This window comes from Trachypithecus francoisi, unplaced genomic scaffold (genome assembly GCF_009764315.1).
Source record: "Trachypithecus francoisi isolate TF-2019V2 unplaced genomic scaffold, Tfra_2.0 Lachesis_group1, whole genome shotgun sequence".
In the NCBI taxonomy this organism is placed as follows: Eukaryota; Metazoa; Chordata; class Mammalia; order Primates; family Cercopithecidae; genus Trachypithecus; species Trachypithecus francoisi.
In genome coordinates this window covers 37,207,472-37,235,396 of record NW_022681454.1, presented here as the reverse complement: position 1 = coordinate 37,235,396, position 27,925 = coordinate 37,207,472, and the positions used below count along the sequence as shown (strand labels likewise).

Genomic DNA, 27,925 nt, shown 5'->3' with positions numbered 1-27,925 from the left:
AAGATACAGTTGGAGAAACCAAAAGAATAGAAGGGGCTTCACCAAGCTTACAGGACAGGATGTACGATTGTCTTTATTCCTGCTTACTAATCAAACTTGGATTGTGAGGGTGAATCGAACCTGAGACCACATGTTGAGGCTATGAGGATGGTTCCTTTATCCTCACCCACCTCCAAATTCTGGAGGTTTTAACATCCACTGAGAGGAACCTGGTAGATATGAAGGACCAGGTTAGCTGAAGTTGGTTTTTAGCATGTGGCCTGCAAGGCCTGCAGGATGGGGCTACTGTCTACCTCTCTTGGTACTCCTTGTGCTCAAGACATTTCTCAGAACACCATCCCCCTGGGGCATTTCAGCATGCCCTTCGCCCTCCCCTCTCTGGGGCTCCCTTTGCCAGGTGAGAGTCTACTTAGCCTGTGGATCCCAGCTGCTCATCCCTTCCTCAGGGAAGCCGTCCACACTAGCATGGTTATTGCATCGATACCTGTCTCCCACTGAGATTGTGTCCAGGTTCATTTTGTTCACCTTTGTATCCTCACCACCTGGCACAGTGCTTGGCCTCCACAGATACTTGTTCAATAATAGGGCATTTAGGTTTTATTCTACACATTGATAGAAAAAAAAAAAAAGCTTTTTGTGGCACTAGGTTCACTAATTGGAATGGACACTCCAGTATAAGAACATTTTACAATAATATTTTTTCAAAACTCCAATTCACAAAATGAAGAATGGAGCATATACTAAATATGAAAAGTGAGGCCAAAGCCCTCCCTTTTAAATGCCAGGAATGCCACCTTTGTTATTTTGAAAACTCTTCATGGAACTGAGAATAAGAAAAGGTCACGTTCTTGAGCTTTAATTTCTTCATATTTTACAGTTTTCTTTAGTCTCCCTACTTATACCATGATCATTTCAGCATTTAAACAAGTTCTGCTTTCTCTGTGAACTCCATTGTTGCTTCCTTTCCTCAAATTCAGTCCTTGGCATCCTCTCTGCCTCACACTATACAAACATGGAATCGATTATACGTTTTACCCTAAAGTTCTTTACATGCTTGGGGTATAATTATATTCAGAAACATTTAAAACTGTCCCGGACAGATATATAAGTAGACAATTTCATAGTGAGGAAATTTACATCTCTAGTTAGAAATTCAGGGGAAATCCCAAGAGTTTAAGCTTGAAAGTTTCCTGCTATTTCGTGTGGCTTTTATCTAAGGTCAAGACGAGGGGAGCTGGGAGAAGGTGTGTGTAGTTTGAGGCCCTGCCTCATTCTTTCTTTCCATCCTGTACCTCCTATCCTGCTCTAGTCCAGATGTATTTTACATTTGAGAAAATGGGAAGCCACAGAGGCTGAGACTCAGATTATTTAAACATTTACTAAGGGCGGACTGTGCTAGGTAGATGCAAATTAGAGGAAGTAATTAGCGTCCCAATTTTACAGATGAGGAAACTGAAATCCAGGAAGATTAAGTAAAATTCCTGAGGTCCCACAACAAATGGCAGAGCCAAGATTCAAACCTGATGGGAGTCCAGCTCTCATTACAGTCTCTTCTGGGACAGCCTGACTCCAAGTGGGCCACAGCTTCTCCTCTTTTGAGACTTACTCAAGAAGTACAGTGGACCAAATGGCTTAGTGATGGAAGAAAATACAACCCCCACACCCAGTTTCTTTCCAAGGGGCTCACACAAACTGAATAGAGGGTAAGCAGCTGCAGAGATGAGTACTGATTTAACGCAAACAAATGTGCATATGATGCTGTCATCTGTGTTTGGGAGGATGAATCTGATAATTTCTGACTTATGGGCATGGGTGTACTTGTGCCTCGCCTAGTCATACCTGCCATTAGGGGACCTGCGATGTGCTCCAGTTTTTGTTTGTTAGCTTGTTTTGCTTGTTTGTCTAGTTAACTCTTAAAAGACAATTGCCTGTCAAGGGTTGCAGTTTCAGTAATTTTATTCTCTAAAGCTATTTTATTTTATTTACTTATTTTTTGGTTACATAAAAGTAACACTCCTTTTGCCCCATTAAATCTTTGAATCTAGGCAGATTCAAAGGCAGAGGATATTAATAAAACAACTCTCTAGCTCCCTCACCAGTGAGTTGTGACTTCTCTATCTGCCTTTGTTTTCAGGCTCACCTCCCCAGCGCCACAACTTAGCCCTGTGCTGCAGCACCAGGAAATACTTGTGTTTTATCTTCGAACAGAGAAAACATGGCATCAACAGTAGTGCCTGAACTCATTTTACAGCAGGTGGATCAGGCTGGGTGGGGCCTCTGCCTGGGTTGCAGTGGACCTCTGCTGTTTTTACTATGTCCACCCCTAGAACACTTGGCTTCCTTCGCCAAAACCAAATCCTGGTGAGCATCATAAAACTTGTCTTGTCAAGTTTAAAAGAGAATGCAGATAAACTGTAAATCCCATCTTGATGGTCTAGCCAGTTAACCCTGTTTTATGATTCTCTTTGGAAATGACTATAGCATTAAATGCATTTGTCACATGCCAGTTAGCCAGCAAACCAGGATTCAAACTCAAGTAATGGCGGCTTTAAAATGTGAACTCTTTCAGCTTCCCCACACTGCTCACCAGTGACTGGAAGATGCTGCCACAGGGATAGGAACAGCTTTGAAGTAGTTGAGTGAAAAAGCACAGGACAGGAGGGTTAGAGACATGGGTCCCAGCCCTACAACAACCTCCAACTTATGGGGTATCCTTGAAGAGGTCCCTTTCTCTCTTTAGGCCTCAGTTTTATTATCCATAAAATGAGGGGTCTGGACCACTGAAGACCCCTTCCAGGTCATGATTCTGTCATCTACGAACATTTTTTTTTTTGAGAGGGAGTCTCGCTCTGTCGCCCAGGCTGGAGTGCGTGGTGCGATCTCGGCTCACTGCAAGCCCCACCTCCCGGGTTCATGCCATTCTCCTGCCTCAGCCTCCGGAGTAGCTGGGACTACAGGCGCCCACCACCACCCCCGGCTGATTTTTTGTATTTTTTTAGTAGAGACGGGGTTTAACCGTGTTGGGTTAGCCAGGATGGTCTCGATCTCCTGACCTCATCTACAGACACTTTTAAAGCCTCAGCTTTGTTGCTTAAGAAATAGACTTAAAAACTGAATTGAAAAAAAATCAAAATGTTTTCATCTTTTAAACAAACAAAGGAAAGGACTGCAAAATTGCTCACATCGTTTGAAATTTGAAGTGTGGTTTGTTGCCATTGGGATCAACATATGGATTCAATGAAATAAGAAAATCAGGCAGGGGAGGAAATCAGTTTTTAATGAAGCATTTTCAATTTCCCATGAAATAGTTACTTCAAAACCACCACTATAAACTTTGAAGCATCTTTCTGAATTTGGCACAGTGTATATGAAAAAAGTCAAACCAAAGTAAACTAAAGACTGATCAGTTTGATAATCTCCTCCAAAGACCAAGTAGAAAACCTCAAAGTGCTTTAGTTGGACAGATAGAGAATTGTGCTTGGAGCCAGCAGACCTGAGTTCAAGTTTTGGCTGAATCACATCTCCAAGTCTGTGTCCTTGACTGTGAAATGATCATCATAATCCTACCTACATAGATATCACAGAGTAGTTGGGAAGGCCTAATAAACAGAACTACATAAAGAACAAATAATTGCCTGCCAAAAAAAAAAAAAATTCCCCACTATTTACATGGGCATAGAGATTTGGAATTTTAATGTTTGAATTACCTCTTAGCAAAAGTTGAAAAACTGCTATAATTAAAAGGAATGGGGGAAGCTGCCTTTAAACAAACAACAAAACCACAATCACTAAAAAGTATCCTTCTTTTACAGTAGCAAAGAATTGCAAAGATAACACCCCAGCCTGAAGGTTGGGAAGCACAGTTCAGAACTTGACAGTCCAGAATCATCTTCACATTTTCTCTTTATTCCCTTAGAAAATCTGGCATTGAGTCCCATGGGAGGTGCTTTGAAATGCCTCCCAGATTGTGTCCTTCTCCTCTGTTTCCTCCGTCTTTACCTTGGTCTGAGCTCTCTTCACAACACAGCTAAATGACAGCAAAGCCTAAGAACCACCAGGGTCACTGCTGCCAGGCCAGCCTCAGTACTGCCCGATTAACCTTTCTAACAAGCAGACTTCATCAGGCTCCACAGCGATTCCATCAGTCTCACATGACTTCCTTCTACTGCCAAAAACCCACCCCTACTCTAGTCCAGCAATCCCTCCACTTGCTCTCATACCTGTGGCATTGATTCCAGCCTCAGGGTCCAAGCTGTCACTGTTCTCCCTGTCTAGAAAGCTCCTCCACCCTCATGTGAAGGACCTCTTCAAGGAGAACTACAAACCACTGCTTAAGTAAATAAGACAGGACACAAACAAACGGAAAAACATTCCATCCTTGTGGATAGGAAGGATCAATATCTTGAAAATAGTCATACTGCCCAAAGTAATTTATAGATTCAGTGCTATTCCCATCAAACTACCATTGACATTATTCACAAAATTAGAAAAAAACTAATTTAAAATTAATATGGAACCAAAAAAGAGTCCATATAGCCAAGACAATCCTAAGCAAAAAGAACAAAGGTGGAGGCATTCACTCTACCTGACTTCAAATATACGACAAGACTATAGTAACCAAAACAGCATGGTACTGGTACCAAAACAGATACAGAGACCTCAGAAATAAGACCACATATCTACAACCATCTAATCTTCGACAAACCTGACAAAAACAAGCAATGGGGAAAGAATTCCCTATTTAATATGTGGTGCTGGGAAAACTGGCTAGCCATATGCAGAAAACTGAAACTGGACCCCTTCCTTAAACCATACACAAAAATTAACTCAAGATGGATTAAAGACTTAAATGTAAAACCCAAAACCATAAAAACCCCAGAAGAGAATCTAGGCAATACCATTCAGGACATAGGCATGGACAAAGATTTTATGATGAAATTGCCAAAAATAATTGCAACAAAAACCAAAATTGACAAATGGGATCTAATTAAACTAAAGAGCTTCTGCACAGCAAAAGAAACTATCATCAGATCAAATAGGCAACCTATAGAATAGAGCAAAATGTTTGCAATCTACCCACCTGACAAAGGTCTAATTTCCAGAATTTATAAGGAACTTAAACAGATTTACAAGAAAAAACCAAACAATCCCATCAAAAAGTAGGCAAAGGACATGAACAGACACTTCTCAAAAGAGGAGATTTATGCGGCCCACAAACATGTTTAAAAAAAGCTCATCATCACTGATCATTAGAGAAATGCAAATCAAAACCACAATGAGATACCATCTCACACCAGTGAGAATGGTGATTATTAAAACGTTAAGAAACAATAGATGCTGGCGAGGCTGTGGAGAAACAGGAATGCTTTTACACTGGTGGTGGGAATGTAAATTAGTTCAACCATTGTGGAAGACAGTGTGGCAATCCCTCAAGGATCTAGAACCAGAAATGCCATTCAACCCAGCAATCTCATTATTGGGTATATACCCAAAGAAATAGAAATCATTCTATTATAAAGATACATGCACGTGTATATTTATTGCAGCACTATTCACAATAGCAAAGATACAGAATCAACCCAAGTGCCCATCAATGACAGACTAGATAAAGAAAATGTGGTACATATATGCCATAGAATATAATACAGCCAAAAAAAAGGAGCATGATCATGTCTTCTGCAGGGACATGGATAATGCTGGAAGCCATCATCCTCAGCAAACTAACACAGGAGCAGAAAACCTAACACCACATGTTCTCACTCATAAGTGGGAGTTGAACAATGAGAACACATGGACACAGGGAAGGGAACATCACACACCAGGGCCTGTAGGGAGGGTAGGGGGAGGGAGAGCATCAGGATAAATAGCTAATGCATGCAGGGCTGAATATCTAGGTGATGAGTGGACAGGTGCAGCAAACCACCATGGCACATATTTACCTATGTAACAAACCTGCATGTTCTACATATGTATCCTGGAACTTGAAATTAAAGTAAAAAAAATAAACAAGCAAAAAAAGAAAGAAAAGGCTTCCACCCTCCTTCACCTATCTTAATACAACTCATTTCTCCGAGCTCCCTTTAGGGCAGGACTCAGCCTTCACTGTGGTTATGCAATCATCTGGGAGATTCTGTTAAAATGCAGTTCTGATTCAGTAGACTGGAGGTGAAGTCAGGACTCTGCATTTCCAACAAGCTCCCAGGTGGTTACGATGCTGCTGGTCCATGGACCTCACTTCGAGGACCAAAGCTTACTGGCTTAGTGGAAAAAAAATGGAAGGGAAATAGTTTTTTGAGATACATGGACATGGGTTTAAATGTCATCTTGATTAGGTTTTAGCTGTATGACTTAGGGCAAATAACTTCCCTTGTATAAAGGGAATATTACTTATTTTATATAAATGATTTGAGGATCTTTTGATATTAACAGATACTATTCCAAATAGGGCTTTCTCTTGGCTCCCCTGAACTCATCACTTATCCTCTATTAAGCTTCTCTGATTATCCAGTCTTATTTCTCTTTACTTGGAATTTTATTGCTTAAATAACATGTGTGCACATGCAACTACATATAAATGAGACCATATGTTCTTTGAGGGCATAAGCATGTTTGATATTATTTATTATTTCTCTTAGCATATAAATCAATAAAAAGTTTTACTAAAGTTTGATTTTTTTTTCATGCAAAACTCTTGAGCTGTATGATACTTAGTAATACCACCACCCGTCACCGTACCATAATGCAGGGAGGCAGGGCTCCGTCGTGGTTCTGAGCACAGGCTTTGGAGTCAGACACACCCAAGTCCTAGTGTTGGATTCATCACTCACCATCTGTCCTGCCTAATCCAGACTAACATGTCTGGTTCTCAGTTTCTTCACCTGTAAAATAGGAATTCTGCCTAACCTTTAGTGCTATTGTGAGAATTAAGCTAGACAAGTTACATAAGGTACAAGGTGTACATTATAAATTGTGAAAAAAGGCCATGATTCTCCATCCCTCCCTGAATCCATGCCATTTTCGAATGTAACTCTGCAGTTCCTCCCATTAAAAAGTGGGGTCTTTTTCCAGCCCTTGAAGCCAGCCCTTGAACTGGCTTCTTGAGTTGCTTTTGAAATAGACTGGAGTAGAAGTGAGCTGTGTCAGCTTGAACCTAGGCCTCAAGGGGCCTTGTTTCCATTCTCTCTTGCAACCAAGTTGAGCCAACATGTGATGAACCCAGGCTAGCCTGCTAAATCATGAAAGATGTGAGGCTCAGCTGCTCCCCATGTGACATGGCTGATGGTCCGCCAATACTCAGCGGCAGAGCTGCCTTGGTGACCACAGATGCATGAAGGAACCTGGAAAAGACAGTAATTTGCTCACCCAAGCCCACCCAAACTGCTTATCTACAGAAGTACAAGCTCAATAAATGGTGGTTATTTTAAGCCATTATGTTTGGGGTGATTTGTTACACAGCAATAGATCACTGATACTGAATATATAAGTAATTTCTCAATAAACAGTGGCTATGTTTTGGACAATATTATACTTAATATAGAATGAGTTTTTATAATACTAACATTTGTGCTTTTTAGTCAGAAGTAGGAAGATGACTAAACTAGGAATTGGGACTCTGAGATTCTGGTCCTAGCAGCTTTCCCAATGGGCAGCTGTATGACTTTGGACAAATCATTTAACCTCTTTGAGACTCAGTTTCCTCATCTGTAAATTAAGGTGGTTAGACCAAGTAACTTTTAAGGTTATTTCCCAGCTCTAAAAAGGATCAAGGGTCCCTTTTACCAAAATGCAGTACTTATTCCTTTCTAACAGATAGTTTTGAACACGATTTAACATTTTGCTTGTAGACGTAGGGTTTAATCACAGACCTCCTTCACTGTATTGTCTTTGCTGCCTAGCATTTGCTGTAACCACATTTCACACTTACCATAAGAGCTGTACATTAAAACTACAAAGTATATCTCCTTGCTGTGGACCACGAACCCAGGTAGCCAAGCTCATTAGGAATCAGAAATGAAATAATGCCAAATAAGTTCTAGTGGGAATCTTAAGTACATCGCTCTTAATAAGAATTTGAAGGTGCAGGGGACTTCTTTTATGCATTTCTAGATTACAATACATATTCTGGAGGACTAAGGTTGTTGACAATCAGACCAAATAAAAGCGATACTATTTTACAGCTATATAGAATCAAATCTCTGTATTTGTTGCATGTTAGGAACCAAGATATGTATGATACTCAGTTATCAAATGAGGGAAAAGAATTAACACCAAAATCAAATTTCAAAACTCCTGAGTGTAGACATCTACTCTACAACTAGTGATCAAGTGAATTAATAAATTTAAAATATATCCAAATACACATTGTATTAACAAGCTATGCATGTGGCACTGAGTCAATAACCAAGGTGACTTTTGTTCACTCAGAGGCCTCTCACATGTTACTAATACTCTTACAAATATAATACAGTCCTCTCTGTGACATATAGCTGGCCATGTTGTGGTCAACTGAAAACAATAAAAAAGAAAGGCTGTTCTACTGTCCATTTCCACTAAAGTTAAACAATCAAATGTCAGGGTGTTTTTACTCCCAGAAGGAGTTAAGCTAAATCAGAGAATGTGTATATAATATGAGGGCAACAGTTTACTTTAGCTTTGCCTTCAGATGTAGATATTGAAGTCTGGAGAAAGAAACACTAGGTTGTTGAAAATGTGAAATACAATTGGCTATTTATCAGAAACTTTTTTTCTGTGATTAAAAACCATGAGGAGCTCTAGAGGAACTAGAATCCACATGAAGAACATTGCAATGAAACGTGGCTTACATTTACCTACCTGGAGAAAATGTATTTTGAAATGACATGTAAATTGACGTCAGAGATTCAAGTTACCTAGTGGGTTCTTACAGTTAAAACCTTAAATACCAGTGCTTCTTTAACTATCTTTTGAATCAATTCACTTCTCTCTCTCCTCTAATGTAAATTTTTACTGCAGCTGCCTTTGGTCTTGTTTGTTATCTTTACTGTTTCATTCTCATTGCAGCCTGCATGAACTCTCTAAAATAAAGATACGCTCTGCTTAAGATCCTTCAATGGTTTCTCCCAAGATATTAGGATCTCTGAAGACAAGGACTGTGTCCCCAAAACTCATCAACTATCTGGTGTCTCTGGGTCTACACACATGATGTCTCCAAGGTCAGGTCAGGGTTTTATTAAAGTTTGGAGAACCACTTGTACACTGAACAGAACAGAGTTCACCACTTGTGATAAAGTTTGAGATACAATATTCCTTTTGTCATTTGTTAATATTCACTGCAGCTCAGGAACATCTTTTCTACAATGCCCAACAACACCGAGTCAGAGTTTTAATTTTTTGCTTCAGGACACATATTCATTGGCTTGGTGTTTTACATATGTTTTAGGAAAGGATTATTTGATAATCTACAGTCCTGAAGATTTTAACTAACCTCTGTGGGACTATGATATTCTTGGGTGAAAAGGGTACAAGTAGATGAATGATTTCATTCTCAGTATATTCTCTTAAATAGCAGTCAGAGTAACAAAGGCTACAACTAGAGACACAGGATGGCTCAGTGGTTAAGAGCAGGCACTCGAGAAAGGCTACAAATGAGTGACCCATCTGACCTGCACATAGGTGAAGACTCCAAGTCTGCTTCCCCTAGGATGACTCCTTTAACTTTTCCCAACTCTTTTCTACACACCTACAAAGTCTCTCTGTAAGCATGTAATCTAATGACTAAAAAGAACAACCAGAAAGAAAATCTGTCTAATGACCAAGAAAGAAAAGCAGGACATAGGTACTAGTTACTCTTTAATCAAGACTCTAAAAGATCCCAAGATTCAGGGTTATCAGAAAAATTGTGTAACTAGGGGAATGTGAAACACAGTCCAGGGAGAGGAAACCCAGCTAATGGGAGGCTGGTATTCAATTATTTGGAAACTGGCGTCCATTCCAAGAAGCACAGTGAATGGGCTTCTGGGCACCAAGAGCGGGCTGTTCTAGGAGGAAAGGGGCCGGCCCTACCTGGGCTCTGCCCTTGGGCTGCAACTGGATGCTGGCCGGAGCTTAGCCAGGTTGTATTTCCAGGCTCAGAGAGGGTTTGGGTGGGAAGTCAAGGGAATCATTCCACGTTTAGGATAATGGAACATGTTGAGTTGGTATGCAAGTTTTTGTCTTCAATCCCAGATATCCAAAACGCTCTTTGAAGCACAGCAAAGATTGGCCCTATTTCTCTTTAGGTATCATTATATATCTAAATCTCTGGAGCCATTCAGGACCAGGATTATATGTGCTGAATAAATGCATGGAGCAGGATCAGATAGACACAGAATGGGCCAAGAAGAGAAGTCAGCCACACCTTCCCTTCCTGTCTCAGCATCTGTTCCATTTCTGCTCAGTGACCCAGGCAGCTTGCTGTTAGCTGACTCTTCACACTTTAGGGAAATACAAATAATTCCGGAACCTAACTTTACCTTTGAGCTTCAAATTGTTTCAATTATGTACCTTGTTTCAATTATCTGCCTCCTGACAGTGTTTCACAGCTGGGACCAGTAAGGTGGTACGATCTTTAACATCTGTCTTATCCTTCCTAAAATAGTATTAACTGAAGGATTAAATGGGGAAGGGGGAGGGTTGGGCAGCAAATACAGACTCTATTATGTTTAAAAGCAGTAACCTTATCCATTTCTTTCTCATTCAGCTCTCAAATGCTTCTCGTCTTTTCTCCAGATATTATTCCTCATAAGAGCTTGCTTGATTGCAACCACCAAGGACATCCACAAACCAGGGCAAGAAGGACCATCAGTAATTCTTTCCCATAAGTAGTGGCAGGAAGAAAATAAACGCCCTATTCTTCAATGATCTGTACCACTTCTGGAACACAGACTTCCTCTCAATTCACAGAACAAATATCTATCATGGCAGGTATCTATGCCGCCATGGAAAGTAACTTAAAATGTACTAAGTCATCAGAGGGGGTTTTAATTTTGTTTTTAAGGTCAATTGCCATGCTGGGGTAAAAAGCATTGATTCTTGCCTTTTATCACTGGAAAAATTCTTGACCAGTACTTTGTGAAAATCTCGCCTCATCAGGGCTGCCAAGGTCAATGCAACCTAAGTAACCAACCTGGGAGATGCTTGCCTAATTATTAAATATTTAGCAAACAGTTTGTGACTATTTAACTGTTTGCACCTGGCACCCTCTTTTCACTACGTGAGGCCTCCTGGCACCATGACCTCTTCCCTGACCCCTGCCCACCGTCCAGGCCGCCAGCACCCCTGGGGGGCAAATACCGGGGACCCAAGGACATTTCAAAGAAACAGCAGAGGTCACATTCCATTTCCTTTTTATTAAAAAACATACTTTAAATGGGGGAGGAGGGCACAGATCTAAGGGAAAAATCTCTGGCAGTGTTTTCAAGTTCGCATGCACCATTGAAAGTTCATTAATTAGGGATTTAAAAGCAAAAATGTTTCACACAACCAATTAGTCGCCAAGCTTTACAAACACCTTGGTCTTTAGCTTTGGGAATCTGTAAAAGTCCGCCTTCCCTCACCCCAGTTTTGCCCCTTTTAGAGCCCCTTTGTTGAATTACGTTACTTTTCCCGAAGTCGTCAAACTTCGAATTGCGTCTCTAATTTTTTTCTTTTCCAGGGCAAAAGCAAATCAAGAAATTAAAATTAAAAGTAGGCGCCTCGGAGTGAAGTGGGGGAAAGCGCGCCCCAAAGCCAAGTTCCACAGGACTCAAGCCCTCCTCGCGCGCGCGGGGCGGGGGATTGTCCCTACCTGGGACCGGACGGCGGTGGCGGCGGTGGCGGCGGTGGCGGCTGCGGCGGCTGCGGCGGGGTGGCGGCGCCCATGGCTTCGCCGGCCTCGGGCGGCCGCGCCGGGAAACGCTAGCGGCTCCGCGCTGCCCTTGGAGCCCGCCGAGCTCGCAGCGGCCGCCCCGGCGCTGTCATTGGGCCCGCGCGTCACGTGGCCCGGGCTGCGGGTGAGCCTACCCGACACGCGTAACCCTTTACCTGCACGCCCCGAGGATGCGGCGGGGCTAGGGCTCGAACCCCTGGAGTCCGACGTCCGACATCCCCGGGGCCGGGGCTGCTGTCCCGGGCACACTGAAGCAGAAAATCCACGCGCTTGTTGTTCTCTGAGCACAAACGACCGTGCCAACCGCTTGCCATCCCTGGAAACTCCGTGATGCCTACTCCAGTGTTGCGCTGGAGAGAAGGGGAGTTTCCTATAACCAAGGGACTGGAGTACGGGGATAAAGAAATGCACCCCCTGGCAAATACATGTGTACTCCCAAACCCCGCGAACTTGCATTTTTCGGTTTCCTCCTCATTTCTGGCATTCGCCGCCTAGACCTGCTGTGAGCTCCATGGCCAGCCCTGTATGAGCTACACGAACCTAGAAATAGCGGGGGCGCCACCACCACGATAAAAACCAGGGAAGTTGCACACCCTCGCCTGCACGCTAAAGGCCACAGTGAGAGTTCAATGAACTCCTGGTTCCTCGTCCCCTCCTCACCCACTCCCCCACCATCCCTTTCTTTTCCTGAGGTCTCATGACCTTGGCCACAACACTGCATCCAATCCACTGAGCTCCACGTTCGTGGCTGGTAACACTCCGTATACCTAAGGTGGGTGGAGAACTGACTCTGCTTAAGGACTGGACATTCTTTTCACCTGTGCCCCAAAGCAAACGCTGGGCTTGCCAAAAAAAATGTGTTAAGCAACTGCGCCACCTAGCTTACCCTCTTTTCTCTTCTTTTCAACTCATCCAGCAAGAGAATAAAACAGGGTATTGCAGAGGCATCTGGACAGAGTATTATCTAAGGATGGACGTGATGTCCTTGGGGTTTCAATGTATCTGCTTTAATGATTCTAGCCCCATTCACATGATATTTGCCAGGCTTTTGAAAATTTGAAGACTCAATTTTTTGAATCCTAATTTTGCAGTGCTGGGATTGCACGCTGTAAAGTGGTAGATTTTTGCAGGAAGTTATATGTGATTTACATCCTTTATAACAATGAACGGCACTCACGTCCAACTTACAGTCGACACTTAATTGTCTGCAGGATATTGATACATTTATCAGGTAGATTATCTGTCCAAAAAGGCTTTGGTATTTGTATTGGGTTTCATTTTATTTATTTGTTTATTTATTATTATTATTATTATTATTATTATTATTATTATTTGAGACAGGGTCTGGCTGTTGTGCAGGCTGGAGTGTGGCGGGATCTCGGCTTACTGCAACCTCCTTTTCCAGGGATAAAGGGATCCTCCCACCTCAGCCTCTGGAGTGCCTGGGACAACAGGCGCATGCTACCATGCTCGGCTAATTTTTGTATTATTATTATTATTATTTTTGTGTGTGTGTGAAGAGGAGGGTGGGGGTGGGCTCTCCTTAGCTTGCCCAGGCTGGTCTTGAACTCCTGAGCTCAAGCAATCCGCCCGCCTCGGCCTCCGAAAGTGCTGGGATTGCAAACTAAGCCACCGCACCCAGCCTGTCTTGGGTTTTAAAGTGCAGTTCCTAGACTAATAGCATCGACATAATCTGAGAGAATGTAGTAAAAATGCAGATTCCTGGGCCCCACGCCAGACGTATTGATTCAGAAATAGCTGGGGAGAGAGGGTGAAGAAATCTGTGTTTTAGCAAGTGATACCTACTCTAGTTTGCGAACTGTTGCTCTGAATATGCACAAGTAGCTGGCAAAGTTCCCCTCATCTATGAAACAGTAAGGGCTGGCACTCTATAAAACTAGAGGTGCTGCTTTTATTGGTATTCCCTAAATTACCAGTATTCTGTAATTTGTCATGTTGATACACTGAAACTGAACCCGCCATGTGTCCGTACAATGGGTAATCTGTACTTCTTGCAGATCTCTTGGAATGCCAGATTGAAATCTGAGGGGGCCCTTGTAAAACATATGGAAGAAAAACCTATGGTTTCTTAATGCGCACCAGGGTGAAAACACCATGATTCACTTCATTTTTTAGGTGTGCCCATGTTTTCATTGACATGTAAATTGTTCCCAGCCAATGAGTCATGAAAGATAGGAAAGCTAGTTTATTTGAGTGGATTTATCAACATGGTTCCAAATTTGTGAAAGAGTTCTAAAAAAGAAACAACATTTAAAAAATTACGGTATCAGTTTATGTTATAACCCAAAAAACTCCCCACACCATATTAAGCATTGTAGTATGGGCTTCTGAGGAAGAAAGAACTGAGTGGAGATTTCTCCATGGGATACATAGCAGATTTCTAATGGGCTAGATGGTGTCTTACTCTTAAACTCTCTAGGTCCAAGTTTATTTTATGATTTTCCCCCACTTTCATCTCCTGTGCACTTTACGTTTGTAATTCTATCTACTCAATTTCAATTGGAACTGAAATTATTTGAGTTTCCCCTCTCCTTCATCAAACACCTCTATCCATTAAGCCCTGAAATAAATCTTGAATTGCCCCTACTCTAAGCAGGTTCTAAGATCAGGTTCTAACACTTTCTAACTGAGATCATTGCCATGGTCTTTACTGGTCTCCCAGCTTCTCGTCTCTTCCATCTCAAAGCCATCTGACAAAGTAACTTCCCTTCCCCCAACTTTTTTTCCCAGCTCCCTGTTGAAACCAGCACAATTTTCCAACAAGCCAAATCCCCATAGCACTGTAGCTTGAGCAATTTAAACCTGCTGCCTGTTAACCAATTCCTCTTCCTTAATTCTCCCTAATTCCTATTTTCCTATAGGAGGTTACAGTGAGATGCTAGACACCTGCTGCCTATTGAGCAGCTCCTCTTCCTTGCCCTGCCTGTTTTCTCCCCCCATATAAACCCCAGCTTTAGCCAGGGGAGATTCAGATTTGAGTCTTGTCTCCTGTCTCTCTGGCTGATATCACCCATAATAAAGCCTTCTTCCCTGATAATACTCATTGCCTTAGTGATTGGCTTTCTGGGTAGCGAGCAACTGGACCTAGGCTGGGTCCCTGGCTTTCAGTAACACTGTTGACTACTGAATAAAGTCTAAAATCCTGACAGCATTTGAAGTCACCTGAAATATGCTTCAACTCCCATTTTTGCTCATGCAGCTTCCTTTACCTGAAATGTCTCTCTGACATTGACAAGTCCTAATTATTTTTTTTTTTTTTTTTTTTTTTTTGAGACGGAGTCTTGCTCTGCCACCCAGGCTGGAGTGCAGTGGCCGGATCTCAGCTCACTGCAAGCTCCGCCTCCCGGGTTTACGCCATTCTCCTGCCTCAGCCTCCGGAGTAGCTGGGACTACAGGCGCCCGCCTCGTCGCCCGGCTAGTTTTTTGTATTTTTAAGTAGAGACAGGGTTTCACCGTATTAGCCAGGATGGTCTCGATCTCCTGACCTCGTGATCCGCCCGTCTCGGCCTCCCAAAGTGCTGGGATTACAGGCTTGAGCCACCGCGCCCGGCCCTATCTCCTCTGGGTCAACCTTTTTGATTCTCAGGTAACGTTAATTGCTCCTCTGTAGTGTATCCTCAGCACCTGGCTCTCACTCTTACTAGCTTTGAAATCAGTCTCATCTGGTTTAGCTGTCTCTTCTAGACTGTAGGGTTCTGGATGGCAGGAGTCATGCATGACTTTTCAAATCATTCCAGGATATAGCATAATGCCTTGGGCAGAGCAAGCATACATTGTTGCCTGTTATGTTCTTGACCCTAGGAAAGAAGATATTTAAACAAACTCTATTTATTTGAAGTGTTTTTTTGCAAATATTTATTAACTTCTCTACATTTTCTTTGAGAACTAAAAGGAGAGGGGCTTAACCTTTTCAACCTAAAGGATATTACCCTTTGTAAGTAATGGAATCATTTTCAATGGTGGTAAATTTTGAACTCGTTAGTCTCAGCCACGTGTAGGCAATAAACCAGAATACTTTCTTATTTTCTTAACATCTTAAAGTTTCTCTGAGAACAATTATTTCATGACAACTAGATACAAGATTTCAGATATTTCCTATGTATTATCACTTAAGCTCACCAATACTGCTCTGTTTCTGTTTGTAAAAAATATTTTTTGGTGCGTGTGTGGATTCTCAGATCCAAGAGGCAAGAGATGGAAGAAAGGGCATGTGGGAAGGCTTCCCTTCGTCCTGCTTGTTCACCCAAAGGGAATTTATGAGAGAGATGACTCCTCAGCCATCATCCTTCTTCTCCTTCCTCCCCATCCTTCTATTAATGAATTCATCAACTATTTCTGTATACCTGAAAAACCTGAGAGTTTGCAGCAACCTTCAGTGATCTTCAGAGCTAGCCCAGTCTCCTATCTGCAAGTTAGAAAACATCTTGTAGGTCATTATTGGTCTCTAAGTGCCTACTAAATACTAAATGCTCTATTTTGATGTACCTTGAGAAAGTTAAGGGAAAAGACACTGAGACTGTACTGAAGTCTTGTTCAGCTATTCTCCCTGGACCCCTGTTTCTAGGTTTCCTTACCTATAAATTTGGAATACTAACAGGACCTGCTTCACAGGGCTGTTGTGAAGATTAAATGGCTTAGTACATGCAAAGCTCCAAGTACAGTGCCTGGTGCAACGTAAGCGCTCAGTAAGCATGAACAGTTATAATTACTGGAGGTCTCTAATCACATCTGCCAAAAATGGGGGAGAAAAACAGCACGCCAATCTAAGTAGTTTATCTTTTATTCATACAAATAATACATACACAAGACTGTATATTGTTTGAAGACTGAAATAATTTTCTAGTGTAACAACTCTGTAACAAAATTTAACTAAATGTAACATTTATGAAAATATAAATCTCTGATTGGGTAATTCTTCCCAACGATACAAAGTTTACATAAAAACATTCAATATGAGCTATCAGTTGCAAACAAGTTAGGAAAAATCATTCAAGTCACTTGTATACTCTATTGGCTTTTACGTAGAACATTCACATACTACATTTAATCCATCTAGGCATTTAATTCTTGGAAATGTGTGGCATGGAGGTTCAACTGATAATGACAGGAATGAGAATGTGTTGCCTAAAGAGCTCAAAAGCGTAGACGCATATAATCAACTCCAGGTGATCTGTATGTGGATTGCCTTCTCTGGGCTACCACCTCCCTGGCTAGTAGCTAAACCAGAAGTAACATACTGAAAAAAGTCTTTCACTATGGAGCTGGGTATTTTTATCTGAATTACATCTTTGAAAGCTTACATGTTAAAATGCTTTCCAAAGGGAAATACAGTTGACTTGGATTCTCTATGGGTTACATGAATTTATTTTCCCCATTAGCATCAATAATCATGCTGTTGCTGAAGTTTTTCTTATACTGCTTCCCAATGTCCCTATGAGGGCTACAGCAGAAACTATCACTACCTTTATTTTGCACTCCACAAAAACAACACACTGATGAGGTTAAAGGCCTGTCTAGGAATATACAATGAATTTATGGCAGAGCTGGACCTACAGCAAATCAGTTCCTAGTTCATTATTCTAGTAAATTGTTACTTCTCCACTTTCTAAGAAAACTAAACCAAAAGCGTGGATACCTTTTGAAAAGTTATCCAAGGACATGCTGTGAGGAGGATATGGAAGAAAGAACAATCATCTTCACCTTTTGAGATGTAATGTTTTCTTTTAAACAGGTGAAGTAGTTTTAAAAAATATTTAATACCATTCCACAGCTTCTGCTTTGAAATGGATAAGACTATAAAAGGCTCAGAAGAGTCCTCAATCAGAAAGAGTAACAGATAAAGAAGCATACAGATGGCGTGAGAAAGTGATTACAAACAAGGACAATAAAGAACCTTTGGACACCCTTAAGATTTATGGAATATTTTAGCACAAAGACAGGCATATTCAGTTTGTCCCAGAGTATTTGGTCATCTATCTGCATTTTACACAGGAAAGAGAAGGAATGTGAGTAAGGCAAACGTCATCAGTATCTCAGAGATGGCATGTTGAGAAAGCTTGCTTCCTATTCACTGCAGGAATTTAGGGAATATTTATGCTTCCATACAACTGACCAAATAGTACAGACTTCTGTTAGTACAATGATGTAAATGGACAGGTGTTTTGACCAGATTTGTAATGCCCTTCCTGTAATTCTTCTTTACACCAGCACAAATATGCATTTCAAAAAGATGTGAAAAGATTGTTGTTTCTTATTAAACGTGTTCTTTTGCAACCCAGTAAATAGTTTAAAAATCATATATTCTGTTATACAGAAACCCTTGCATGCAATTGTTGCAACTGTATTTTAATAAAGACTGACTCTCCATGTTCAGTAGCCCTATGATAGTGGTAGTCAGCTCTTGTCCCAGTCCAGTCCACAGTCTCGCATTTCAGGTCATATCTCTTGGGAAACTGGGAATACACTTAGGTATTTTTGTTACATTATTTTGCACCTTTAGACCATTCATTGCAGACTAGGTGTACACAGTTGTCAGGACTGTAAAATGTAAAGAGAGATTAAGGCTATGTTTACGTATCACACAATCATTTGAAGTCAAGCATCTCTTTGTCTTCATGATTTCAGCTGATTTTTGTAGAATTATTTCCCATCCAAATGATCTGTATATAACTCTAGCCTCTCTCATCTTAACCAATGGGATGAATTATGCTGCCTCACCACACAGCTAATTTAAAAACTTTTAGCCTCTGCCTTTCAGATGAAGTCACCATTTAAATACTACTACTACAAATTCTGACATTCCTGGATACACGTTGACAAAAGGACTGCACCCAAGACCAACCTCCTATTTGTCCATTTCATGAACATCTTCATAAAACACTGGAATTCCAGCATTGCTCCTGTCTTTTAAGAAATGAATCGTTTATCATTTGGGGCACATTTTTTTTTTCTTCTGTACGTGGATCACATATTTCTGCTTAGCTGGAAAACATTCTGTCAGTTATCAGGGGCATAGCTGTGGCCCCTGGCTTCTAGGGCCGAGCACACCCGCTCATAACAAGAGTTGTGTTTCTTGGAGGGTGTTGCTTCATTGGACTCAGTAGAGTCGCTAACTGTGATGGGGCTGTCTCTTGCAAAGACCTCAGTGGACTCTCTCCATAAGCAATCCACAGATATTTTAAAACAATAACTGTTACACTTTGGCCTGGAGGTGTGTGTTGCATTGTTGAAAATTTGTCTGCTATTTGAAGTGGCAATTTTGATTTTCAGTGCAGCATCTACACGGTCTACTACCGTGTATATCCCTATACTCCCATCATCAAAGCCCACAATGATGTTCAGGTGCCTCTGAGAGAGTGCAAGGAAAGTTGGTGTTTTGTAAAGGGAACAAGCACCGATATTTTTGCCATCTGCCAGTCTCATTACAATTAAACTGAATATCGCACTATTTTCATCCTCCTCCTCCCCATTTCGGAAACAAATGTATACCAGGTAGCGACCATCCCGAGACAACCTCTGCCGCCAGATGATCCCAGAGGCGTGAACCACCCGCAATTTACCACTGTGTAAATCTAGCACGTTGATGTTTTCATCTCCCCTGGATATAATGCCTAGCTTTCCATTGGGAGAAATTTCAAAATCCTCCAGATTTTTCAAGAAGTTGTTTGGAAGTTGCACGCGCCGACAGATCACTTCATCTGTCAGACTCCAGATGTTCACAGTCTCGGCCGATGTGATAAACACGACGATATCAGGACAGTCAGGGATTAATTTAAAATTCACGATGGTGGTCCCATCTTCACAGCAAAATTTCTTGGTGATACTTCCAGTCCAAAGACTGACTGCCAACACTTTGCTTTTAGTCATTCCCACCACGAAGGTATTTGCAGAGGTAATAAAGGCATTCTGCAAAGTGGTCAGAATGTTGCAGACCCTGTGGCCTGTGGCAAGCCTCCAAACCCTGGAGGCATTTTCCTCGCAGAGCGAGACCACAAATTGGTCATTGTGTGTAATCAGCAGCTGAGATATTCTCTGCCCGTTAATTCGAAAAAGGTTTTCACCACTGCTGGTGTGCCAGACGTACTGGCTACTTTTGTCATCTGATGTCACCATTACATCTCCAGTGGATGTTAAAACACAGTGTTCAACTATTCCTTCATGCTTGAACACTGCTTCGATGAAGCCACTGCTGAAGTTCCACTTATGAACACAATCGGATCCATCCAGGGAGTAAATGATTTCCCCTCTAGCAGGCAACAATAGACTTCGGATGGGTTTTCCAGTCTTATCTATGTTGGACATAGCTGTGATTATATCTATATCCCAGATGGAAAGAACACCACTGGTTGATAAAGACAGTAGCATATTGTGGTGACTGGATTTCACTAACTTAACAATGGAACCTGAGATTTCCCGCAAACTTGCCATACACTGTCCCGTGTCCCGCCTCCAAAAAAACACAGCTGAGGTATTTTCCATGGTGGCGATGATGCAATCTCCATTTTTAGACAGCACGGCAGATATAAAGCGTTCGTTGTGCTTGGCTCTGAACTTTTCAGCCACCTTCCACAGACCAGTATCTAAGAGCTCAATGCTGAGGGCTTTACAGATCAGAACTGCACTTTGGTCTTCTGAAAGCTCAATGCTGACCACCTCGCTGTCTTCTCTTCGGCAATCAAAGTCATCAGTCAGCTGGGGGCTGGAAATGTCCTCGGTATTCCAAACAGAAAGACTTCCTTCACTGTCTACCGTGACCATTTCCTGAGCTGTGTCCAATATAAGAAGAAACTTCACAAATCCACCTGAAAATTCTGATGACACTGTACATAACTTTTCTCCACTCCCTAAATGAAAGATGGTGGTTGTGTTCAGGTATTGGCCACAGAAAGCATACAGACCATCCAGGGAGCACTGGACACACGTCACTTCATACCAGCAGTGGAACTGGTAAAGTGGCCATCCATACAGCAGATCAATGACAGTGACGTCTTTGCTGGCTTCGAGCCATGCAAGGGCGTGGTTGGCAGACAGTGTAAATCCATTGATGTAGGTGGCGCTGCTTCCATGCTTAGTCCCCTTGATTTCTACTTCAGACAGGAGACAAGAATTGACATTGTCATAAATCAACAAGGTGTTATTTGTTGTAGCCACCACAAGGTACTTTTCATCACTGGTGAGTTTCATGCCCAGGATGACAGACTGGGCTGTGGTGATCTGCCTGAGTAGCTGTCGAGTCTCTACATCCCAGGTGCTGATGGAACCATTTTCTAAAGCTGTGAGGACAGTGCTGGGGTTACAGGTAGGCAGGATCTCTGTGACATGCAGGTGACTGGATGCTAAGGGAAGACGCTCTGGGCTGTATGTCACATCCATGGATGAATGCAGTGGTACAATGGAGCAATATTTGGGCCCGTCTTTGTCACACTCTAAAAGAAGATGTCTAAGTTTGGGCAGGGAGCTGACAACAGGCAGCAGTCTTTGCTGAAGCTCTGCTGAAAGGGAGCCGGGAAATGCAATGACCTTGTTTTTGATGCTGCGGAGGGTGCTGGCCAGGAACTTCAGCTCCTTCTCTTGCGAGTAGTTGTAAGCCAGCTCAATGTCTGAAAGCACTTTGTCAAACTGGCCAATTTTGATCATGGTATAAAGCCAGCTGAAGTTCATGATGATGCCATAAAGCAGGTCATCGGTTTTTCCACACCTTGTCAAGTGGTACAAAAGCTCAGACATTTTCCGATGATTGACGAAAAAGATGTCAGGTTCCAGGGGATTACATTGGAAAACCCAGGGTTGGTCTGGAGCCTGCCTGTCAAAGGAAGCCTGTTCCATGAAATGCTTTTCTTCCTCCAGCAAGCTTCTGCTCTCCAAGTCAAGGCAGCCATTCAAGTAGGGATCCTCAAGGCAGAAGGCCTTCCTCCTGCCCCCTGACCAAACCCCCAGAAAATAATCTGCTAGGATGGTGTGCATTTCACGCAGGTCATTGTCATCCTGCAGATATAGCTTCTGGGCTATAAGATGCAGGTGTCTGTTGGCCCAGACTAGGAGTGTGACATTTTTCACATGTCTTTCTATTAGGTATCCACTGAGACCCTCCTTGAGCCTTGCAATGTACAAATAAGGTACTCTCAGGGGATTGCTGGGTCTGGTGTTTTCATTGAGCTCACTCATTACACTGTTGTCTAGGGCTAACACATCCTCCAATTCCATTTCACTCAGACCCATTTTGGCCATGGTGATGTAGCCAAGAGCCCTAGAGACCAGTTTCTGACCACACTTCTTCTCCAAGGACCAGAATAACTGCTCTATACTTTCATGAACGGTGACAGAGAGGGAGGATTCATCGACATCTTTGTGAGATCTCCAGTGTCTCACCTCCCTGAAGGTCAGGTTCACAAACATTGGCAGTGTGCACTTGGAGAATGCATTGTTCACGTAAATCTGCTGGCCTGATGTGACCTTCCTTTTGACGCGCAGCAGCTGGTGTTTGAGAACCTGGCTGCACATCTTCCTGTCTCGGGGAATCAGCTCGATGTAGTTGTCTTCTTCATGGATAAGGCACCTTAGTTTCTGCAGGATCCCGTGTTTGTTGGGCAGTGTGGAAAGGACTATCCGGACAAAGCGGGGCAGGTGAGCTGGGAGCCACCAAAGCTTTCTGGCGTCATCATTCTCTGAGAGCTGCTCTAGTGCATCGAATATTATGACTAGAGGTCTCTGCAATGAAGACTCATTCAAAAGATTTATAAATAAGTCACAGAGGTCATGGATCTTCTTAGGGTAGCTTTGAACCAGACACCGGTAGTTAACTGCCAATTGTTCACAAACACTTAGAAGGAGAGTCCTAAGGTCAGAACTCATGTCTGTCATTCCTAGAAATCTCACGATGACTACTGGGTCAGATTCTGGTCCTGTGTCCTCATGTAGCCAGCCATAAGCCTGAAACACAAAAGTGGAGTTTAGAATGGTAATATGTATTCACATGGTCATATGTGATAACATTGCCTCTCTCCAGAGCTCAGACTTCTGGTCACCCCTACCGTGCAGAAAATAGCCTAGGACCCGAAACTGGAAAAACCTTTTAAGAAGGCCAAAGAACTGCCACGAAGCTTGTGTACCAAAATCTACAGATGAGACCCTCAGGATTACCCTTACTGAGGGTACTAAAGTAGTGATAATAGTATTTTTCACTCATTAGGTAACATTCAGCTTGTATTCCAAAAGATAAGAGGTGTTTCATGAATTATAAATATAAATATCTAGTATGGTCAGCTTTGTATCACTGAATGAATACCCATTTCCTGGTGTAGCTGTTGGCACACAGTAGGTCCTTTGTAAGTGTTTAATGAATGGATTAAGTAATGATTTTGTATATTAAGTTAAATATATGCATTAATTGAGAGCATATAATGTCACATATGGCTAACCAAATTTCCAATTAATTAGAAAGCAATAAAAATATTCAGTGCTGAAATTACTCTGAATATAATCTTTTATAATTTAGAGATAATTTTATGGTGTTATAGGATCATAATTTTGATGATTATTTATCTGTTATAAAATCCACATAACAGTGGTTAAAAGAGATTTGTTAAATGTTGTGCTTTGTAACAGATAGTTGATTTTATATACATGCAGCCATCAGTCCTCACATTGTCTCTCTGAAGGGTGGATGAGCTTACAGTGTCATTCAATAGGAGAGGAAACTGAGGCCCAAGCTGGATAAATGACTTCTCAGAGTTAAATGGTCACCAAGAGACAAAACCGGAGTAGAAGTCATACCTGACTTTTCATTCTTTCATTTCTTAAAAACTCTGTGGCATTAAAGGATAAAATATGTGAGGAACCCACTAAGTTCAGTCTTTCTGTTTTGAAAGGTCAGGATAAGAAGAAATATGCCCCCAAGGCATAAAATACTCCAATGAGTATTTTTAGGAAAATAAAGTCTTTCAGTTATCCTTGGAATTTACAAACGATATGCCTTAGATAAGGCAGAGTGATTTTACACATTAGGAGGGAAGTTTGTGAACTTTGGTTCCTCAAGAAAGATAGTTCAGGTTAAGCCATGAGTAAGATTAGAAAGATTTATGGAGGACAGTTTTATAAGGTGCTATTAAGGAAAATAAACCCTCTGTTGCTGTTGTTGAGCCTCAACCTTTGAAGCTGATTTCAAGGAAGATAATCTTGTCATTCAACAACTATCCTTTGGTGGTAAATCTGAAAGCACCTGTTTGTTTCTACATTAATTGCTTATGATAGCTATAGGCATCCTCCTCCCAGTCACATGTTGCTGAACATGTGATGTCTGTAGACAGCAGCCCTACCATCACGAGTTCATGCTCATGGAAATGCTGGGTGACACATGAGATAAAAATGAGATATTTATCTGCATCCTCAAAGGGACATGAGGTCACAGGACAGTACAGGTTGTTGTTGACGGTGAGTCAGACATTCCCCAGGAGAAAGGTAAATGAAGCGCAGGCAGGGGACGTAAAAAGCGGCACAGTTTCTTGGAGGATCCGACTCCTGGATAGACAGACTCAGGCTATTGGACAAAATATCCAGAAGAGCAAGAGCTCAGAAAGCCATTCCTTAAACTGACCAACTCTGGACAGTTACCACACTCTGCCTCGCTGGGACTGCTTATCTGTGCAGGGAATCAGCACGTCCCACGTAAGTCTTGACCTCTTGTGCTAGAGCATGTGGAGACGCATCACATGAACCTTTAACTTAGTCAAATTGAACAATATTTGTTTCCTCCAACCGCCTGTCTGCTCCTTTCCTCCACAGAGAAAAGGGCCCTAGGGTGAGTACCAAATGGCATATGTGAATGTTTACTCATTTGGTTTCAGTTCTCTTGTGCCCCTCGTGATGTTACTATCTTGCTTATTTGGAATAATTCTAAAGTTTGAAGATACAAATTCGTATTCAAAGGCACACAAACATATGCATACACAATTTGTGTGATGCAATGTGGACCCTAAATACAAACCTGCTACTTCATCTAGTGCTTAATTAAAGAAAAAGCTATATCTTCTAACACAAGCAGAAAACCCAGCTGGGCTTGATATATTAAGAAAAAGCAAATTAGACTTCCTATGGACTTTTCAAAGGTAAGTGGAATATACCTGGTTTCACCTATGGGCTTACTTTGGAACCTAATCCTCACATACAGTGCAATGCAACTGTCTCTGTTCTTGTCCTCAAGAGGACCAATTTGAGATTATGTAGCACATGACAGGTTATGAGAATATTCATGAACTTAAAGAAAGTTCTGTTCTTAAGAGCATCACCATAGGAAGAACAACGCAGAGCTTCAGAATTAACACCATAATAAAATAAACCATCACACTTTGACACTAAGGGAAGAGGAGGTTAAAAATAATGGAACTAGTTTCATCCTGTTTAGTCTGAAGAGCCAACTCAGCAGATACCACATTCCAGAGTGAGGTTCCAGACCATCATGCAGGACTTGAAAGGGAGGTTCTGAAAACCAGTTTTGCTACTGTTAATAGATTACCAACTGCTAGCCTGAAAAAGAAGCCTGGAGAGGCAGGGAACAATGGTGGGGATCAGAGTGCTGTGGGTTATTTCTCTCACCTCCCCCTCCCTCAAGGAGGTCAGAGAGATGCCTGTCCTTGACTTCTAGCCAAGAGGAAGGGACTTTAGTGGACCACCTATGGAATGCCCCCTATAGCTTGGGGATACAGGCATCTGGTACCTAGTGACATCTGGAAACCATGAAGGCTGAGTGGCTGAGGCTGCCTAGCTGCTGTGATGGAGAAGTGAGACAGAGCTGCAGGGCTGGGACTGGCCCGGAGGTCTAGAGTTCCTCAGAGCAACACAATACCTGAATGTTTCCCATGTGCTACATGTGGACAGCAGGCTGCAATGAGCGGACAAGCGTTTCTGTTTGTTTTGTTTTTCCCAGGTCCTATCTAAGGAGTGTGCTGGGCTGTAGAGAGGATCTTAGCAGAAAGGTACTGGAAGCACATTGCTGGATGTCTAGGAGCTGAGGAAGTAACCAGCTAGAAAAAAGATGCATTCCCTTGTGTCTAGGCAACTGTAGGTAAGAGATGCTCAGGGAAGACAGGGCAGAGGTACGGGAGGGGAAGGACCTCCAGGAAGCCATGAAAAGGCCTCCAAAGAGATGGGAGGCAGCTTTAAACGTGTGCTAAGAACAGAGAGTTCACAGCCCAGTTCAGAACAGTACTGGTTATGTAAGAACTTTCTGGCCACCTTACCTTTCCTATATACCCTAAATTGTAACTTTATAGGAATCATAAATGTCATTGGGATTAGGAAAGAAGAGAAAGAAGTGCCACATGGAAAAAGAAAGAAGATCCCCATTTCCCATTGCAGGTGCCTTGTTTATGAGAGGCCCCAGATGGGGAAGAAAAGTGTAGACTGATGTTTTCATTTTTACCTTAGACTGGACATACTCATTACTGAACTGAGACTGATTTACCAGACAGGAGTGGCCAGAGGGCTTGTCTTTGTCTGAAAGGGATGAGAACAGTTATTGAGCTTGGCCTGGGTTTTCATCCAAATGGGGTGATGGGCGGGAACTAGCCCACAACATGAGTCTGAACAGTGAAAGAAAAAAATAAACTTGCTTTCCAGTTGTATTCCATGAGTTTTGCTCTCTCAATATAACTGTTACACCAGCAAAGAAGAAGCACTGAAGTATTCACTCCTAAAAGATCAACTCTAATTCACGTAGGAAATGCAGAAAGTAGAAATGAATTTGATTAATTTACCATTTTCCAAAAGTACAAGTTTTTACAAATATACATGGGAAAGAATAGGCTTTTACCTTCTTTGCTACTTCAGCTAGCAGAAGGGTCTTCCCAGTGCATGGCCCACCATATATAATAAGAGGGTTGATGTGTCCAGTTTTGCTTGGAAGAATGTAGTTATGCACTATGTTTAGAGATTCACATTTGTACTCATAGAAGGAGGCGTATGTTTTACATAATGATGAATGTTGAAGGATTTCGTCATAGAGTGTATCAGTTTCAGTGTCAAAATTCTGTTGTACCGTTGCCTGAATTATATCAATCATGTCCTCATAAAATTGTTTACCAAGTCCTTCGATGTAATGATTTTCTATTTCTTGGGAGTAGCCTAGTTTCATGTCACAATGAGTAACAGATGTGTACACTCTCAGATTAGATGACGCAACAATAGTAGGAATAAATTCATCCCTGAGTTTTATCAGCTTCTCTTGGGCTTCTGGGTCCCGAATAATCCTCGGTTCTGTTCCAGTTATATCCATATATTTTCCCATCTCTGGGATTTTCACAAAGCGCTCAATGTTAGCAATTTTCCTAATGTAGCAAACACACTTCTTTAGAAATGCTGGAGTTTGTTTTCCCAGAGCAAAGTCAAACTCATCCTCTATAGCTGAAAGAAAATATAACAAGGAGTTTATTGCTTAGAACAAAGGAGCAATACACCCACATTCTCAATAGTCAATGCTTAGTCATTAGTGGTAAATTATTTTGCTTATGGTTTATAGCAAAGTAATCTTTAGAATAATTTCCTGATTTCTTATTTGTCTTTTCCTAACCAGCCAGCAACCCAGGAGAACAGGTTTTACATAAAATTATCTAATTTTCTCCCCAAGTTTTGGAAGAGGTTGGACATAAGCATAATAAAGAAAGCATATCAAATTTATAGTGGATATTTCTAATATTCACTATTTCTAATTGCTGCTCAGTTTCCCTCTCAGACTTCAGAGGTTCTAAGAGGGAACAGCAGGGACCCATTTGGGCCAGGAAAGAAAGAGGAGGAGGCTGAAGGATGTAGCTAGTTAACCGTTCCTTGTCAGCCTTTCCTTAACAAAGTGACCTCACCATTTTGTTTGAGGTGTATTGAGTCCTAGTCAGATATGACCAAATATCAATACAAATGCACATTTTTTTTTTTTTTTTGAGACAGAGTCTCATTCTGTCGCCCAGGCTGGAGTGCAGTGGTGCGATCTCGGCTCACTGCAAACTCTGCCTCGTGGGTTCACACCATTATCCT

General features: G+C 41.9%; 2 protein-coding genes across 3 annotated transcripts in view; both read right to left on the bottom strand.

Annotated features, from left to right (window-relative positions):
• Nucleotides 1–11,945, bottom strand: part of CUNH4orf19 (chromosome unknown C4orf19 homolog) — a 136,275-nt gene extending 124,330 nt beyond the window's left edge. For both annotated transcript variants that reach the window (XM_033213948.1, XM_033213949.1), the window contains exon 1: nt 11,804–11,945. The gene's annotated coding sequence lies outside the window, so the exon portion shown is untranslated. The remainder of the gene's footprint in view (nt 1–11,803) is intronic.
• A 4,722-nt stretch (nt 11,946–16,667) lies between these two features.
• NWD2 (NACHT and WD repeat domain containing 2) overlaps nt 16,668–27,925 on the bottom strand; it is a 208,995-nt gene continuing 197,737 nt past the window's right edge. The window contains exons 6-7 of the mRNA XM_033213947.1: nt 26,712–27,301; nt 16,668–22,834 (exon numbers count right to left, since the gene is read on the bottom strand). Of these exons, the coding sequence (XP_033069838.1) occupies nt 18,902–22,834; nt 26,712–27,301 (4,523 nt within the window). The 3' untranslated portion in view covers nt 16,668–18,901. The remainder of the gene's footprint in view (nt 22,835–26,711; nt 27,302–27,925) is intronic.